Source organism: Balaenoptera acutorostrata, chromosome 3 (genome assembly GCF_949987535.1).
Source record: "Balaenoptera acutorostrata chromosome 3, mBalAcu1.1, whole genome shotgun sequence".
Taxonomy (NCBI): domain Eukaryota; kingdom Metazoa; phylum Chordata; class Mammalia; order Artiodactyla; family Balaenopteridae; genus Balaenoptera; species Balaenoptera acutorostrata.
In genome coordinates this window covers 140,496,997-140,516,293 of record NC_080066.1, presented here as the reverse complement: position 1 = coordinate 140,516,293, position 19,297 = coordinate 140,496,997, and the positions used below count along the sequence as shown (strand labels likewise).

The window sequence follows — 19,297 nt, the reverse complement described above, 5'->3', positions numbered from 1 at the left end:
GGGTGTTTGTTTCTTTGATATTGAGCTGAATGAGCTGTTTATATATTTTGGAGATTAATCCTTTGTCCGTTGATTCATTTGCAAATATTTTCTCCCATTCGGAGGGTTGTCTTTTCGTCTTGTTTATGGTTTCCTTTGCTGTGCAAAAGCTTTGAAGTTTCATTAGGTCCCACTTGTTTATTTTTGTTTTTATTTCCATTACTCTAGGAGGTGGATCGAAAAAGATCTTGCTGTGATTTATGTCAAAGAGTGTTCTTCCTATGTTTTCCTCTAAGAGTTTTATAGTGGCCAGCCTTATATTTATGTCTCTAATCCATTTTGAGTTTATTTTTGTGTATGGTGTTAGGGAGTATTCTAATTTCATTCTTTTACATGTAGCTGTCCAGTTTTCCCAGCACCACTTATTGAAGAGACTGTCTTTTCTCCATTGTATATCTTTGCCTCCTTTGTCATAGATTAGTTGACCATAGGTGCGTGGGTTAATCTCTGGGCTTTCTATCTTGTTCCATTGATCTATGTTTCTGTTTTTGTGCCAGTACCATATTGTCTTGATTACTGTAGCTTTGTAGTATAGTCTGAAGTCAGGGAGTCTGATTCCTCCAGCTCCATTTTTTTGCCTCAAGACTGCTTTGGCTTATTCGGGGTCTTTTGTGTCTCCATACAAATTTTAAGATGATTTGTTCTAGCTCCGTAAAAAATGCCATTGGTAATTTGATAGGGATTGCATTGAATCTGTAGATTGCTTTGGGTAGTATACTCATTTTCACAATGTTGATTCTTCCAATCCAAGAACATGGTATATCTCTCCATCTGTTGGTATCATCTTTAATTTCTTTCATCAGTGTCTTATAGTTTTCTGCATACAGGTCTTTTGTCTCCCTAGGTAGGTTTATTCCTAGGTATTTTATTCTTTTTGTTGCAATGGTAAATGGGAGTGTTTCCATAATTTCTCTTTCAGATTTTTCATCATTAGTGTATACGAATGCAAGAGATTTCTGTGCATTAATTTTGTAACCTGCAACTTTACCATATTCATTAATTAGCTCTAGCAGTTTTCTGGTGGCAGTTTTAGGATTCTCTATGTATAGTATCATGTCATCCGCAAACAGTGACAGTTTTACTTCTTCTTTTCCAATTTGTATTCCTTTTATTTCTTTTTCTTCTCTGATTGCCGTGGCTAGGACTTCCAGAACTATGTTGAATAATAGTGGTGAGAGTGGACATCCTTGTCTCGTTCCTGATCTTAGAGGAAATGCTTTCAGTTTTTCACCATTGAGAATGATGTTTGCTGTGGGTTTGTCATATATGGCCTTTATTATGTTGAGGTACGTTCCCTCTATGCCCACTTTCTGGAGAGTTTTTATCAGAAATGGGTGTTGAATTTTGTCAAAAGCTTTTTCTGCATCTATTGAGATGATCATATGGTTTTTCTTCTTCAATTTCTTAATATGGTGTATCACATTGATTGATTTGCGTATATTGAAGAATCCTTGCATCCCTGGGATAAATCCCACTTGATCGTGGTGTATGATCCTTTTAATGTGTTGTTGGATTCTGTTTGCTAGTATTTTGTTGAGGATTTTTGCATCTATATTCATCAGTGATATTGGTCTGTAATTTTCTTTTTTTGTAGTGTCTTTGTCTGGTTTTGGTATCAGGGTGATGGTGGCCTCATAGAATGAGTTTGGGAGAGTTCCTTCCTCTGCAATTTTTTGGAAGAGTTTGAGAAGGATGGGTGTTAGCTCTTCTCTAAATGTTTGATAGAATTCACCTGTGAAGCCATCTGGTCCTGGACTTTTGTTTGTTGGAAGATTTTTAATCACAGTTTCAATTTCATTACTTGTGATTGGTCTGTTGATATTTTCTGTTTCTTCCTTATTCAGTCTTGGAAGGTTATACCTTTCTAAGAATTTGTCCATTTCTTCCAGGTTGTCCATTTTATTGGCATAAAGTTGCTTGTAGTAGTATCTTAGGATGTTTTGTATTTCTGTGGTGTCTGTTGTAACTTCTCCTTTTTCATTTCTGATTTTATTGATTTGAGTCCTCTCCCTCTTTTTCTTGATGAGTCTGGCTAATGGCTTATCAATTTTGTTTATCTTCTCAAAGAACCAACTTTTAGTTTTATTGATCTTTGCTATTGTTTTCTTTGTTTCTATTTCATTTATTTCTGCTCTGATCTTTATGATTTCTTTCCTTTTGCTAACTTTGGGTTTTGTTTGTTCTTCTTTCTCTAGTTTCTTCAGGTGTAATGTTAGATTGTTTACTTGAGATTTTTCTTGTTTCTTTAGGTAGGCTTGTATAGCTATAAACTTCCCTCTTAGAACCGCTTTTGCTGCATCCCATAGGTTTTGGGTCGTCGTGTTTTCATTGTCATTTGTCTCTAGGTATTTTTTAATTTCCTGTTTGATTTCTTCAGTGATCTCTTGGTTATTTAGTAACGTATTGTTTAGCCTCCATGTGTTTGTCTTTTTTACGTTTTTTTCCCTGTAATTCATTTCTAATCTCATAGCGTTGTGGTCAGAAAAGATGCTTGATATGATTTCAATTTTCTTAAATTTACTGAGGCTTGATTTGTGACCCAAGATGTGATCTATCCTGGAGAATGTTCTGTGCGCACTTGAGAAGAAAGTGTAATCTGCTGGTTTTGGATGGAATGTCCTATAAATATCAATTAAATCTATCTGGTCTATTGTGTCATTTAAAGCTTCTGTTTCCTTATTTATTTTCATTTTGGATGATCTGTCCATTGGTGTAAGTGAGGTGTTAAAGTCCCCCATTAATTTTGTGTTACTGTCGATTTCCTCTTTTATAGCTGTTAGTAGTTGCCTTATGTATTGAGGTGCTCCTATGTTTGGTGCATATATATTTATAATTGTTATATCTTCTTCTTGGATTGATCCCTTGATCATTATGTAGTGTCCTTCCTTGTCTCTTGTAACATTCTTTATTTTAAAATCTATTTTATCTGATATGAGTATTGCTACTCCAGCTTTCTTTTGATTTTCATTTGCACGGAATATCTTTTTCCATCCCCGCACTTTCAGTCTGTATGTGTCCCTAGGTCCGAAGTGGGTCTCTTGTAGACAGCATATAGATGTGTCTTGTTTTTGTATCCATTCAGCAAGCCTGTGTTTTTTGGTTTGAACATTTAATCCATTCATGTTTAAGGTAATTATCGATATGTATGTTCCTGTTATCATTTTCTTAATTGTTTTGGGTTTGTTTTTGTAGGTCCTATTCTTCTCTTGTGTTTCCCACTTAGAGAAGTTCCTTTAGCATTTGTTGTAGAGCTGGTTTGTTGGTGCTGAATTCTCTTAGCTTTTGCTTGTCTGTAAAGCTTTTGATTTCTCCATCGAAGCTGAATGAGATCCTTGCCGGGTAGAGTAATCTTGGTTGTAGGTTCTTCCCGTTCATCACTTTAAGTATATCACGCCACTCCCTTCTGGCTTGCAGAGTTTCTGCTGAGAAATCAGCTGTTAACCTTATGGGAGTTCCCTTGTATGTTATTTGTTGTTTTTCCCTTGCTGCTTTCAATAATTTGTCTTTGTCTTTAATTTTTGCCAATTTGATTACTATGTGTCTCGGCGTGTTTCTCCTTGGATTTATCCTGTATGGGACTCGCTGCGCTTCCTGGACTTGGGTGGCTATTTCCTTTCCCATGTTAGGGAAGTTTTTGACTATAATCTCTTCAAATATTTTCTCTGGTCCTTTCCCTCTCTCTTCTCCTTCTGGGACCCCTATAATGCGAATGTTGTTGCGTTTAATGTTGTCCCAGAGTCTCTCAGGCTGTCTTCATTTCTTTTCATTCTTTTTTCTTTATTCTGTTCCACAGCAGTGAATTCCACCATTCTGTCTTCCAGGTCACTTATCCGTTCTTCTGCCTCAGTTATTCTGCTATTGATTCCTTCTAGTGTAGTTTTCATTTCAGTTATTGTATTGTTCATCTCTGTTTGTTTGTTCCTTAATTCTTCTAGGTCTTTGTTAAACATGTCTTGCATCTTCTCCATCTTTGCCTTCATTCTTATTCCGAGGTCCTGGATCATCTTCACTATCATTATTCTGAATTCTTTTTCTGGAAGGTTGCCTATTTCCACTACATTTAGTTGTTTTTCTGGGGTTTTATCTTGTTCCTTCATCGGGTATATAGCCCTCTGCCTTTTCATCTTGTGTATCTTTCTGTGAATGTGGTTTCTGTTCCACAGGCTGCAGGATTGTAGTTCTACTTGCTTCTGCTGTCTGCCCTCTGGTGGATGACGCTATCTAATAGGCTTGTGTAAGTTTCCTGATCCACATTATACTCATTGTGCTATTTTCTTTTGTTAAGAAACAACTGTTTCTCAATTATCTTTTCATTTAGTAGTTTAGATTGAGACACCAGATCAGGATATGATTTACTCCGTCCAACAAAGTTTATATCTATACTTTCCATAAGTACACAAATACCCATTTGTTCCCCTAAGACAGAATGTGATCATCTCCATCACTCACAAAAGCCACAATCCCAAGTTCATTTCCAAACTGGATGCATATATTACAGCTTTTGAGCCACTGGGCCAGCTCTACATCATACCCTTTGACAAAATGTATTTTGTGGCTCATTTCTCATAAATATAATTTCACTGTACACAACAGACATTGAGTAAATCTACTCTTTTTCTACTCTTTTTCATGGCAAGGAGTTCAACTCTATTTTCACTGGCTTACTGCTGACTAAATTAAGCCCCTATTTCTAAAAAAAATACACAGTGAGCCAAAAATGAACAGCTACTTCTGTATGGCTGGCTGCCAATGACATCCTTAAAAGGGAACTAATACAATTCAGTCTCAATCTCAAAAGACCTAATAGGACCGTAGGAAAAATAACATATTAACTTAGTATTAAGCACCATTCATTTCTTACAAAAGAGTAAAGTTCTGTAAACTCAAAATCTAAGAATGCTAAAGTATCAGTTAAAAATGGTAACAACCAAGCCCTAAACATCAGCTCCTCAACGAGAAGTTCTTCTGAACACTTACCCAAGTCTTCCTAGCATCTGAAGCTCAGGAACTTGTGGTCCACAAGTCTCTATTTGCAGTGGTTGGTATTCATATAGAGCTTCTTCAAGCTTTTGAATGGGTGGTAATGAAATATGTTGACCCTGTTAGAAAAATGAAGGAAAATAATACTTTTTAATATTACTTTCATTTTAATACTTATTTGCAGTCATTTTAAAGATGAGCTAAATTCCTCACATTAAAAATATTACCCATTATTCATTACATTACTGAAACCCATTTTATATAATTAACACATAGTCAGTGACACATGATTTAAAGGAAGAAAACTAAATCCATCATTAAATTAAAATTTAGCCTTAAAGAGTACAGCTGTTAAATGTCAATGGTAGAATTCAGCAAACATATAAGCATAGTCTACTCTCACATTTTCCTATTTTTATTATACAACTTTGACAGTTTTGGTAACCTGTGTTTTGTTGAAAGCTTTAGTTAAGGAAGGACACTAATGAAATTATTCTCTGCAAAGTTTTGCCACATAAATGTCTATTCTCTTAAGTCTTTACAATGGAATTAAACTTGCTTAACAAATATGTGTATCTGATGTCTACTTACACACACACACACAAAATGAGGAAATTTTATGCTAAAAATTAAGTTGAATGGAATATCCACGTATTTTTCTGAAAAGAACTACTGGATAAATAAAATAAAAAGACCATACTTGATGAAAAATATACAAAATAAAATGCCACTCAGCCACATAGCACCATTACACTGAGATTTACATATTTATTGTAATCTGAGCACAAAATTCTAATTTTTTAAAATCCGTATTTTTTTTATATAGTCCATGTTTTCTGATTCTAACTCTAATTCTGTTATTTTTCTTGGTATAGTTCTCATCAGCTTCTCTATGTCCTAACTTTTTAATAAAAACTAGTTCTTACAGTTATTAATTCCAATGTTTTCTAGTTTATAATTTATTTCTCGTTACCTCCCTTAGTTTCCATTACTTAAATTACTAAGTTGGATACATAAAACATTTGTTCTCTTTTATTTAAAGAAAAAAAAAAGGTAAAAACCGTAAATTAAAAGTGATACAGTGGGCTTCCCTGGTGGCACAGTGGTTGAGAGTCTGCCTACCGGTGCGGGGGACAGGGGTTCGAGCCCTTGGAACCAGACCCCTCAGGGATACTGAGGGGCAATTTTATATCCTCATGGTTTTCATTTGCATTTCCCTAATGACTAGTGATGTTAAACATCTTTTTTGGTGCTTATTGGCCATTTGTACATCTCTGGAGAAATGTCTGTTCAAGTCATTTGCCTGAGTTTGGTGAAGGAGTTTTGAAGTCACAGTGTCAGAGAAGCTATTAATGTGATGGTAAACAAGCTAGGATAATGCTACATGGTATTAAACTTGTTGAAGAGAAAAACCATGAGTCATATGCAAACATCCACAGTGGTCGTTCCTCACTGCCTCAGTTGCACTGTATCACCTTTATAAATTTATTTATTTATTTATTTATTTTTAGCTGTGTTGGGTCTTGCCCCAGGGATACCAAAATCCATGGATGCAGAAGTCCTTTATATAAAATGGCATACTAGCACAGTCAGACCTCCCTATCCCCAGATTCCTCATGCCTGGGTTCTGCATCCATGAATTCAACCAAACCCAGATTGAATTTCATGGCTGGCTGAAGCCATGGATGTGGAACCCACAAATACAGAGGGCCCAACTGTAGCACTTAACACCCACAGCTATTTAGGATGGCTATTATCCAAAACAAAAACAAAAACAAAAAACCACATAAAATAACAAGTGTTGGCAAGGATGTGGAGAAATTGGAACTCATGTGCATTGCTGATGGGAATGTAAAATGGTGCAGCTACTATGGAAAACAGACAGCAATTCCTCAAAAGATTACAAGATTAAATATAGGGCTTCCCTGGTGGCTCAGTGGTTGAGAATCTGCCTGCCAATGCAGGGGACACGGGTCCGAGCCCTGGTCTGGGAAGATCCCACATGCCATGGAGCAACTGGGCCCGTGAGCCACAATTACTGAGCCTGCGCGTCTGGAGCCTGTGCTCCGCAACAAGAGAGGCCGCGATGGTGAGAGGCCCGCGCACCGCGATGAAGAGTGGTCCCCACTTGCCACAACTAGAGAAAGCCCTTGCACAGAAACGAAGATCCAACACAGTCATAAATTAATTAATTATTTTTTTAAAAAAAGATTAAATATAAAATTACCATATAAGCCAACAACTCCACTTCTGGGTATACACCCAAAAGTAGTGAAAGGAGGAATTTGAACGGATATTTGTACACCCCTACTCATAGCAGCATTACTCACAATAGCCAAAAGGTAAAAGTAACCCTGTGTCCATCGATGGATAGTGAATAGGGTATTCACACAATGGACTATTATTCAGTCTTAAAAAAGGAAAGAAATCTGATACATGCTAAAACATGGATGAACCTTGAAGACATTATGCTAAGTGAATGAAATAAGCCAGTCACAAAAGGATAAATATTGTATGATTCCAATTATATGAAGTTCTTAGAGTAGTCAAATTCATAGAGACAGAAAGCAGAATGATGATTGCCAGAGGGTGTGGGGAGGCAGGGGATGAGGCATTACTATTTAAATGAGTACAGAGTTTTAACTGGAGAAGATAAAAAAAATCCTGGAGATGGATGGTGGTGATGGATGTACACCATGAACATACTTCAAAATAGTTAAAATGGTAAAGTTTATGTAATACATATTTTACCACAATTTTTTTAAATGGGTTTTAGCACTTCCCTGATGGCACAGTGGTTAGGAATCTGCCTGCCAGTGCAGGGGACACGGGTTCGAGCCCTGGTCCGGGAAGATTCCCACATGCCGCAGAACAACTAAGCCCGTGCGCCACAACTACTGAACCTGTGCTCTAGAGCCTGTGAGCCACAACTACTGAGCCCACGCGCCACAACTAGGTGAATCCCACCTGCCTAGAGCCCATGCTCCACAACAAGAGAAGCCTCCGCAATTAGAAGCCCGCACACCTCAACAGAGAGTAGCCCCCACTTGCCGCAACTAGAGAAAGCCCGTGTGCAGCAATGAAGACCCAACGCAGCCAAAAATAAAATAAAATTTTAAAAAAATAATAAAAATTCTTGGTGAAAATGAAAAATGTGTCTTTAAAAAAAATTAAAATTAAAAAAATAAAAATGGTTTTAGATACTCTGATTTTCTCATTTACCTGGCTGAAATAATACACATCAAAAACGAGATAAAAGTGAGATTTATGGAAAACTCCATTAACATTATTTTAACCCTTAACCTCCATATGTTTCAGAGCCTTTCTTAATAAACTTGAAACTGTCAAGCTAAATCTTGTACTACCTCTCAGTAATCCAATTTCTGAACAGTGAATCTGAGTACAGAGTATTACACAGGTTAAGAAGGGGCCTGCCTAAGCGGGACATTTTGAGTGGCATTTTGACATCCTTGTTTCAAAGTGTCTTCTTCATAAGTTACTAAGTACTATATTCTCCTGCCACATTATACAAAAAGTCCAGTATTGCTGTCACATTTTTAGGTTAAAAAAAAAAGAAGAAAAAGTAAACTGTAAGAATTTTAAAAGGATACCTATTATATTATAGTTATCCCATAACACAGTAATGCAGATTACTTTGATTACTCCATTTTCATATTACAAATTAGAAAGCAAGACCCAGGAAAGATGATACAAAATGGATAATTCCAAGAGCTGGAATATTTTCCAAGGAAGATAATATTCAAAAAACAGACAGACTCTCTTAAGTCATTACGTGGGAATGAACACATTAAAAGTAATCATTCCCTAAATAGCAACAATGATGCCCAAGTTAAAAGTTATGATGTCATATAATCCAAAGTCTTGTCTTTAAGTTTGTGGGTACATAAAAGATCATATAATAATAATAGCTAACATTATTTACTCAGTGCCAGGCACTGGTCTAAAGGCTTTTAATGTATTATTTCTTTAGTATTCACAATAGTTTTATGAGATAAATACTATCATCCCTACTTTACAAATGATGAACAGGGGCTTAGATATGTGACTTAGCAAGGTCACACTGTAGGTAATGCCAGGTTGAGGATTAAAAGCCAAGGGTGTCAGATTCTAAAGCCTGTGTTCTTTTCCCCTAACTTCCTTATTTTATGGATAAAGAAACTAAGACCCCTATAATATAAATTTCTCCTAAGGTGACATAGTTAGAGTCATATCTCCTAATTCCTGTCTAGTGTGGGCTCTACCATACCACACTGCCTATCAATATCCTATTTTTAGACAATATAATCACAGTTGCTCAATTTAAAAGTCTGATATTAATAAGTCCTAGATTTCTATACAAATTCTAATAATTTAGATATGGTCAAAATGCCATAGGTTCAAAAAGACAAATTTTTTTATTATAGCATTTAGAGAGAAATAAACATTACTCAGTGGTAATTCTATTTATCATGAGAATGAGAAAACAAAGTTCATAAATGATACACAACCTAGTCTTCTAACATTCAATCTTTTCCCCCCAAAACTGGTGTGAGATAGATGCCAAGTTTCTCAAATCTAAACCTGAGGAAGAACTTACAGTACAAATCACTGACATAATTAAGATTTTTAAAAAAAAATCACCAAGAGACCAGCTATCTCAACAAGAAGTCCTATGAGGAAAATGTTAGGGGTTTTTACGTGACTGGAGGCAAAACAGTGTTTAAAAGTTTCTGGATGCAAAATGAAAATGAAAGTGATATTTCTACACAAAACAGTAAGTGTGATATTATTCTAAATTATCAGGAAAAGGAGGATTCAGATTAAAGAAGTCACACTGTATGATGCAATAGTGATATTCAACACCTGAACTAAATTTGACTTGGCACCAAATGATATAGTATAGACTGAAGAGGGCTATAGAAAAATCAAAAGAGAGGAAAAATCAATGAAAGGTGGAAAACTGAAACAGTGCAACTTGTGCAAGACCTCAGAGGGCAGACAAAGTCTACAAAAGCAAGGCAATAAAGAAGACAGCAATGTTACTAGAGCAGTATGTGTGTCTTGAGACTATATGAAATAAACAGAAGCAGAGAATGGATATATGGGGAAGTGGGGGCCGAAAGACACTGAATCAGTATGGTACAGCTTACATTACAGCCAGAAAATATTCCAAGACTAATTTGAACTCATATGGTAAAAAATCAGACCCTTCTAAACAATGTCAAAACAAATCTCCATCAAATTACCAAATAAAGGATAAAATGAAAGAATAATACCCAATATGACAAGAGAGTGTGGAGAAAGATATTCTCATACACTGCTGATAGGAGAGCAAATAATGGAATTGCTTTCTTCATGAAAAACAATTTAGTAAACCTTTAAAGTATTCATATAGCTTAACCCAATAATTCCACTTGAAAGAATTTATAAGAAAAAAACAGAAATATACTAATCAAATCTTTATTCAAAAGACTGACCATCACAGTTTATAATTGTGAAAAACCAAAAGGAACATAAATGTTCAGCAATATTGGGAAAATTAAGTAAACATGAGTTCGACTGTAACAGCATGCATGCCATTTAAAATTATGTTCAAAGAGAAATTAATAAACTAGTAAGTACATAATAAGGACGATCTAAACTATTTTTTAAATCTGCATAAGAAAAAAGCTATAATAAAAACACCAAAATATTAACTGTAGTAATCTCTAGGTGGTGAGATTATGATTTATATTTTTATCTTTATGAAGTATTTTCTAATCGGCCAAAATGGGTATAATTTTTATAACCATAAAAAAGATAATAAAAATATACTAGGGACCATACTGAATAACACCATAGGGGAAAAATTAAAAACCATACTATATGACAACTGGCTTGGTCTCTTCAATAAGTCAGTGGCATGAGAAAGAAAAGCAAGAAATGTAGCATGAGATATGAGCTGTTCTAGATTTTAAAAGAATTAAGAGGTTTAATAAATATAACAAGAGTCATTAGCTCAGTAACAATTTAGGAAGGGAAAAAACAGTCATGAGACATTTGGGGGACAACTGATGAAATCTGAATATGGACTGGGTATAAGATTACATTAGAGAATTTTTATTAATTTTGTTTTGTGTGACTATGGCATTATGGTTACATATAAGAATGTCCTACATCAGGGCAGGTCAGAGGGAGATGCAGGTTAAAGAATTTAAAGGTAAAATTTCACAGTAACTGCAATTTACTTCAAAATGGTTCAGAAAAAGATACATATATATGAAGCAAATTAAAGATTACTGAATCTAGACATTAGGCATATGAATATTCATTGTATGATTTTTCTACTTTGCTCTTTTTGAAATTTTTCATTATAAATAGTTTAAAGATGTATCATGGAATCTTTGTTAGTCTGAAAAGAAAATAGCTAAGCATTTATAGCCGAGAAAATACAATAGTGCTAAAGAAGAAAGAGCCTAGAATCAAGTAGGTCAGCTTTGTAGCTATTTTAGTAATTAGGTTTGAAGATTTGAGTAGTGACTGAGAGGAAGAGAAAAAAAAAAGATTATAATTAAAACTGCAAGACTTGGTAGCAATCTGGAATAGCTGAGTTGAATACTAAAATGTGAAAACCAGACAGAGCTGAAGACTAACAGAAACAGGGTAATTGGGAAAGAGAAGGTTTGAGGAGAGAAGATTTTTTTAAAAAAGATAAAACACAGACTGGGAGAAAATACTTGCAAATTACACGCCTTATAGAGAATCTGTATCCAGAACATACACAAAGGACTCTTATAGCTGAATAATTCTTTAAAAAAAACAAAAACCCCAATTTAAAAATGGGCAAAGATTTTAATAGACATTTCACCAAAGAAGATACACATAGGACTAATAAGCACATGAAATGATGTTCAACACCATTAACCTTTAGAAAAATGCAAATTAAAACTACAATGAAGTACTACTTCACACCCACTACAACGGCCATAATCAAAGTGTCACTGAGGATGTAGAGAGAAATTACAACCCTTAAACGTTGCTGGTGAGAGTGTACAAAGGTGCGACCACTTTGACATTAGTTTGGCAGTTTTTCTTAAATTTACAAATAAATTTACTATATGACTTAGTAATTCCACTCAAAGGTATCTACCCAAAAGAAATGAAAACACATGACCAAAGACTTTTATAAGAACAGCAGCATTACTCATGGTAGCCAAATAGTGGAAACAATCTAAATGTCCATCAACTGGTGAATGGATAAGCAAAATGAAGTATATTCATACAATATGAATATGAATTCATTCATTTAATATTCATATGCTGAATACTATTTAGCAACAAAAAGGAATAAAATACTGATACATGCTACAACATATGAACTTCAAAAATTTTATGCTAAAAAAAAGAAGCTAGGCAAAAGACTATATATTGTTTGATTCCATTTATAAGTAATGTCCAGAAAAGGTAAAACTACAGACAGAAAGTACATTAATAATCACTAGGGGCTAGAAGTGTGAATGCAAAGTGACTACAAAGAAGTACAAAAATCACCAAATCATACATTTAAAATGAGTAATTTTTTATAGTAAGTAAACTATACCTCAACAAAGCTGTTTACAAAATAAAGAGTTTAAGATGGTGGTTCAAATCAAATCAATGTTGCTGACTATATATGAAATATCCAAGTAGAAATATTCAGTAAAATCAGCTAAAAATACAAAATAAACCCAAGAGAAACTTTGCTATCATCATCAACAAAATGATGGGCAAAGTCACGAGAAAAAATAAAATTTGGGGGAGACAAATGTATAAAGAGTGAGATCCTAGTAATGAGTCCTGAATAACACCCACATTAAGTAATTCAACTACATTTTGCTGACTTTCAAAGCCGTAACGCAAAACTGACGCCCTTTCAATTTCTGTTGTCCTTGCCATATAAATAATAAATAAATGAGGCGTTGAGGGTAAAAATGTAGCAAGAAGAGCCACAGCAAATCATGCAACCTTAGATAATATCTACACTCAGGGGGAAAATTGCAGGCAAACTCTACATTCAATAGTATAATTAATGTTTTACTCCCCTAGAATGTAACAAAATGGAGCCCCTGTTTCTCTTCTAAGATATACCTTAGAGCCCTAAGTTATATTTCAATAATTTGCTAGTCAAAAATATAAGCATTTGTGGAAAGAGTTTCCCAATTTAAGCTCATTTCCGTATAGAAAAACATAAAAACATTTGAAGAACAATGCAAATGCTGACAAAGGTAATTATACATGGCTGTAATTTTAAGTAATAATTTGAAATATATCTTTAACTTGTCTTACTCAGCAAGCTTCAAGTCTACCATAAAAAAGTTTACAATTTACTGAGATTTATCTGTTAGATAATCTATAGTACACCACAAATATTATCGTTATTCATGTCCCTCAAGTAAAGAAAAAGCACAAACTATCTTTTGTGCTAACTCTAAAATGCAGGATTTAATTCCAAATTAAAAATTATATGATCTAGGTTTCCGGAAGCCATTTAATAAGAGATAAAGTTAACTCTGAAAACAACTCTTACTTTAAAAATCTTCTGGTCACTACGTCAACACACACACACACACACACACACACACACACACACACACAAACTCAGAATGCAGCAAGCCATTTAAAATAACATTAATAAAGAAAATATATTATTTTCTAATTAAAATAACAGCAACAGAAAAGTTAACTAGTAATCATTTATAGGTTGTTGAAATAAGCAATAATGAAAATACCCTTCCATATCAATCAGTATATGATTTTGTTAAGTACCACAGAACAGGTTGTAATTCATCAAGTATTAGCAATTCAGAGTGATGGGTTAAATGATTCTGAAAATCCTTTAACAAAATTTTAAGATTCAGAACTCTCTTAATTTTTATATTTGCTAATAAACTCTGTGTATAAATATCTGTTTAACATCTGTCTCCCCCATTAGACTGCAAGGCCCTGTTGTTCACTGCCATGCCTCACAGCACAGTACCTGGCACCGAAGAGCTGCTCGTTATTTTGTAGAATGAATGAATAATATAAAGGGGCATGTGAACAGTCATCTGGTGTAGTAGTATGAACATTACAAAAACAGTAAGATGGAGAGTCAGGTTTCCAAATTCTATACATTTCACAATGCTCTTACTACATGTAAACAATTGGAATTTTGTAATCACATGTACTACGAGAGTATGTAAGGAATACATCTCCAGATTCTCCACACTTTAATACTGTTTCTTATTCATTAGAGAAAGTCAGTAGATGCTTTTTTTCCCTAGCCTGGAAATGTGCTTTCTAGCCACTTAAGAACTCATTTCAACAAAATTTCAGACAACAAAACATTGTGGTTATTCTGCTGTAATCAACATCCATTCAAAAGACAAATACTGAACACTAACTGTAGCCAAAAACTAAAAAGTACAGCAGTGAACAAAACAGATACAAGCCCCTGCCACCAACAAGCTTATATTCTAGTAGATCACTTTTCAATGAGATTGTTCCTTTTACTTTTATTTTGTTGAATCATCTAAATGCAAAATAAAAACAAACAAACAACAAAATGATAGTGGTGACTGTTCTTAAAAAACTGGATCCTCTCACATGTTAAAATTATCAAATCCTATAGAATGTATCACATTGCTAAAGGGAATTAGAAACCAGAATATTTCACTGGTCTCAGAGCATTAAACCAGTACAATTCTACTGATTATTTCCAGGGAAAACATCTACAGGAGACCTTTCAGAAAATCAATTAATGATTTTTGAAATACTGTTTCTATGTTGGTAAACGTCCTAATAATTTAAATATGTGTGTGCACATATGTACATGTGTTTTCTATTTGTGCACATGTATGCATCTGTATGTAGATGTGGACATATTTTTAAAATTGTATTTGTGTGCATACTCACACAGTTTTTTAATGGAATAGAGAATACTTTAAAAATACACATGGCACTGCCGTCAAGCTACTGATTCTAGGTAATTTCTTTTGGTAATTCAGTTGTTTTCAATTTATTTTAGGAGCAAGCAGAGCAATTTTTATACTATGCTGTTCTGGTCACTCTAGGGTGATATCAGCCTGTCATCACTGCAACAGCTGCATGGTAACAACTTTCCGGTAGCACATAATTTCATGGTAAGTACAATTCATTTTCCCCCATAGAAATGGCTTTCTCTAATTTCTTTCAAAATTTACAGTAAACAGCGTAAGACAAATGAGGGACAAGACCCTGCATGGTAAGAAGTAACTATATACTTATGTTAACACTGCCTCTAAACTAAAATGAACTGAGGTGATTTTATTTCTCTAAGCTTCATATTCATCAACAACAATGAGGGGGTGGGGGCAAACTGGAGGGTTGGACTAGATGTTCGTCCAGGTCCCATCTGCTACGATTTCATGACCATAGTGGAAATAAACCACTATCTGATAATGTATGATGAAAATAAAAATAATTTTCCCCAAATTTAATGTAAAACAGCTTGATTCTATATATACTAAAGAAACGGCCAGTGGAAAAAACAATCACTAATTCCCAGATACCCAAGTCTCTACTAGAATCATCAGACTCCATTCCCTTTCTGAATGCATGTTTTGGAATGAGCAGAATATAACTTTTTTAAAAAAATGATTATGGGTTGGTGTTTTTAAGCATTCTAACATTGACTTATTCCCACATATCAGCCTTTATAAGCATTCCTGTTTTTTGAAATACGATGCCTAATAGCTAGATTACCTATTTTTCCCCAAATTTTTCCTTCTCAAAAAAAAAACCAGATTTTTCCAGAATATGAACGAGGATTCATCTTGAATACACTAGGAACAGCACCATATTTTTCTGGCTCTTTACTGACGATCAGTTCCATTTGAATATGTAAGATGCTTTGAAACATCAAAGAAGAATTTCTTTATCTAGTTGGGCTTAAACTTCTTGTTCATTAGAAATCAAATAGTCCTTAAAAAGTTATATCCTCACTTGACCAAGCCAAGTCTCTGAAACTGTTTGTACATCAAATTGGCCCTGAAAACATCATCAAAATCTGTTCACTACAAGGGAATTACTTTAAGTCTTTGTTAACTAAATTCATGTGTAATCTCCTCCCCACCATACACATCATTAGTGTTCAAATTACCACACAGAAAAATGTTCTTTAATAATGCACCAACTCTATTTTAGAACTCATATTGTCACACCAATCTAAACTATTCCTTGAGAAAGAATTTCAAAAATAAAATGTAACATATACAGAAATGTTAAATGTAGGGGAAAATTAGGAAATAATATCTTTAGAAAAAGATTAATATCGTTAAAGTACGTCGAATATAATAACAACCAAATCCTGCATATTTTTAAAGTTAATTAATTAATTTATTTTTTTGGCCATGCTGTGTGGCTTGCAGGATCTTAGTTCTCCAACCAGGGATTGAACCCGGGCCCCGGCAGTGAAAGCGCCAAGTCCTAACCATTGGACTACCACGGAATTCCCTGCACGTTTTTTTAAAAAAAGCATTTCTATGAATTCCTTTGTATTGATGTAGAACTACTATGGCTTATGTAGAAACTAAATGCAACAATATATTTGTGGACACGTGCAATTAGTTTTCAGAAAGCCCAGGGTTCCAAACTATAGGTGAACATTAAATATAAAAGGAATAACATTTTCTCCCTCTGATGTAACGTGTTTTGACTATAATTATGTATACAAACTTCTTTCCTCCATGATACAAAAATAAAGACAGAAAAGGAACTAAGCTAGTCTTCGCTGCCTTAAATAGTTCTATACCTAACACATCCAAGAGACATCCAAATGTTATCGAGAAGGATCCTATGTGATGTGACTGATTTAAGTTCAACACAGCTATAACAATGAAGTCACACCTTGCACAGGAGTTAAACTCGGTTCTAAAGTCAGAGTAAGGCAAAAACTGGTCAAAATAACCCCTCAAAAATCCTTTTAATAGCCCATAAAGTATACTGTACATTGTTCTGCGCATATTATAATCTCTTTATATAAATCCAACTCAGCTAGTTTTTCCTCCAGCATTAGAATAGATTACTGTTTGTTCTGTGGAAAACCAGATAAAGTACTTGTCTTGCTTTTAGCAACTTTGTTGTTTCAAAAACATTTTTTACTGGGGGAAGAGAGGAATTCTTTGCTATTTTTCTCCCTCGTTCGGTGTTTTCAACTTTAGGTGAATTCAAATAAGTTAAATGTACATATGATATGACTCTGCTGAACATGACAGGTATTTGAATGTTCATTCAATTGAATTCATAGACAAAAATGACATTTGAGATGGGCTATGAAGGCTGACGGGGCTGAAATGGAGGGAAAGGAAGAGTATTTCTAGTGAAAAGAATTTTATTACCAAGAACAGCTTCAGTGCAGTAGTGAAAATAGGAGCCAGAATACAAATGATAGAAGAATGGGAGTTGAGAAGTAGAAACACTGAATAAACTTGATTATTATTTTCATCGAATTCTAAGATAAAATAAAAATAGGGAGATATGGCATTAGCTTAAAGAAAAAGTAGGATCCAAGGAAAAGATTCTGTTTATCTTGTTTGGTTTTGTTGTCCTAGGTTTTATTTTTCCTTGAGCACTGATAAATGAGGCAGTGTTGAAAAGTATTATTTTTACATTCTTTCTCTGATGCTTGTCTTGCTACTGAACTATCACTTGTGGCCAAGAGGACAGAGCGTCCAGCAAATCATAACTGTTTCTATAAAAAGATCAGAAAAGAAAAACATCAAGGAGACTATTTGGTGAGACAAAATCTACCTCGTTAAAAGAGTCTGCACTAATTTTAAGAAAAACAGCATTTACCAGCAATTTTACAAACTTTTCAGGCATATAGCATTTTAGCTCATTTACTTTTAGTAATTGCAAAAATAGTTTCCAAAAAAGAATTCTTACCTTGGTACTTTAAGTAAACTTTTAGTTAACCATCAATAACAACAACTTACACATAAGTCTAAATTTTTGAATATTATAAAATATGAAAATTGCTTTATATAGGTTTCTACAAATATTACTATTATGATATAAGCAAAACAAAAAATATCACATAATATTAGTAGTATTTTGAAGCAGAAATATTCTTCAGTGAAAAGGTAGCAGAAAGCTTCTTTACACCATAATAGAGACTGAATAATTCAAGAAATCATATTTTATTTAGATATAAACCCTCTGTGCCTAGTACAGTGCTTGGTACATATTTAGGAATGTTTGTTTCATGAATGAGCAAATGTTTTATAATGATCCACAGTATCCCACTCACTCCAATCCTCTAATCCAAGCCATCCCCCCAGAAAACTACATAACAAATATGGTTCTATTTGAGGTCATTTAACTACAGAATGAGTAGTTATTGTGCTATTCCCACTGTAGAAAATAAACAGCTAAGCCAAACTATACTGACTTTATCCTTCTTCTGTCCTAAAAGGAAACAACAAATACTAGGAATACCTTAACCATCCCAATCTGCCTTCCCCAAACACATATCACCACTACCACCTTTACAAAACCACCATGTAATTAGATCTAGACTGTAAATGTAGAATAGGATAGAATATTTAGGATTCTCTGATTCCCTTACAATTTCGCATAAATTGTCTTTTACTAAAGTCATGCAGATATAGAATGTTATTACTTAACAGTGGGATTCCACACAAAGGACACAGAAATATTTACTGAACATCTACTGTATGCCATGTACTATGCTAGTCCCTATCCATACAGTTGAGGTAAGTATTATTTTGTTTATGTTACAGGAAAAGAAACTAATGTTCTCCAAGGCCAAGTAACCTACCCAGGTTTTAAGCCCTATACTGCCAGAATTCACCAAGCACTTTCTTATTACAGGAATATGGTATTAAAATGGATTTATCTGAACATTTAGTGGATGTTAGGCACTAGTGAACGGATGATAGAAAGGATACACCACCAGAACTGATTCTACTTTGAAGCATTCAGCAATATATATTTATATTTATTAAACGTAAATTAGAAAATGCTCATTTGTTTTAAAAATGTTAGTATATAAGTGCTTTTTAAATGACAGTTACCCCAGTTCATTAAAACATACAACTCAATTTCTTTTTAGAAAATATTCACATTCAACTTTGCCATAGCACATTTAGATTGATGCAGATTTCACCTGTACTGAGATATGTGTTTCATTCTTCTTAGAAGTTCAGTCTTCTTTTTATAACAAGCAAAAATATTATCTTCCTCAAAAAAATATACAAAGTTGTGGCTTGTCTATGAATCT

The 19,297-nt window shown here is 34.2% G+C and overlaps 1 protein-coding gene across 2 annotated transcripts in view; it reads right to left on the bottom strand.

The window, feature by feature from the left end:
- MNAT1 (MNAT1 component of CDK activating kinase) overlaps positions 1–19,297 on the bottom strand; it is a 219,282-nt gene that overhangs the window by 92,062 nt on the left and 107,923 nt on the right. For both annotated transcript variants that reach the window (XM_028169248.2, XM_007192953.2), the window contains exon 7: positions 5,017–5,138. In XM_028169248.2, the coding sequence (XP_028025049.2) occupies positions 5,017–5,138 (122 nt within the window). The remainder of the gene's footprint in view (positions 1–5,016; positions 5,139–19,297) is intronic.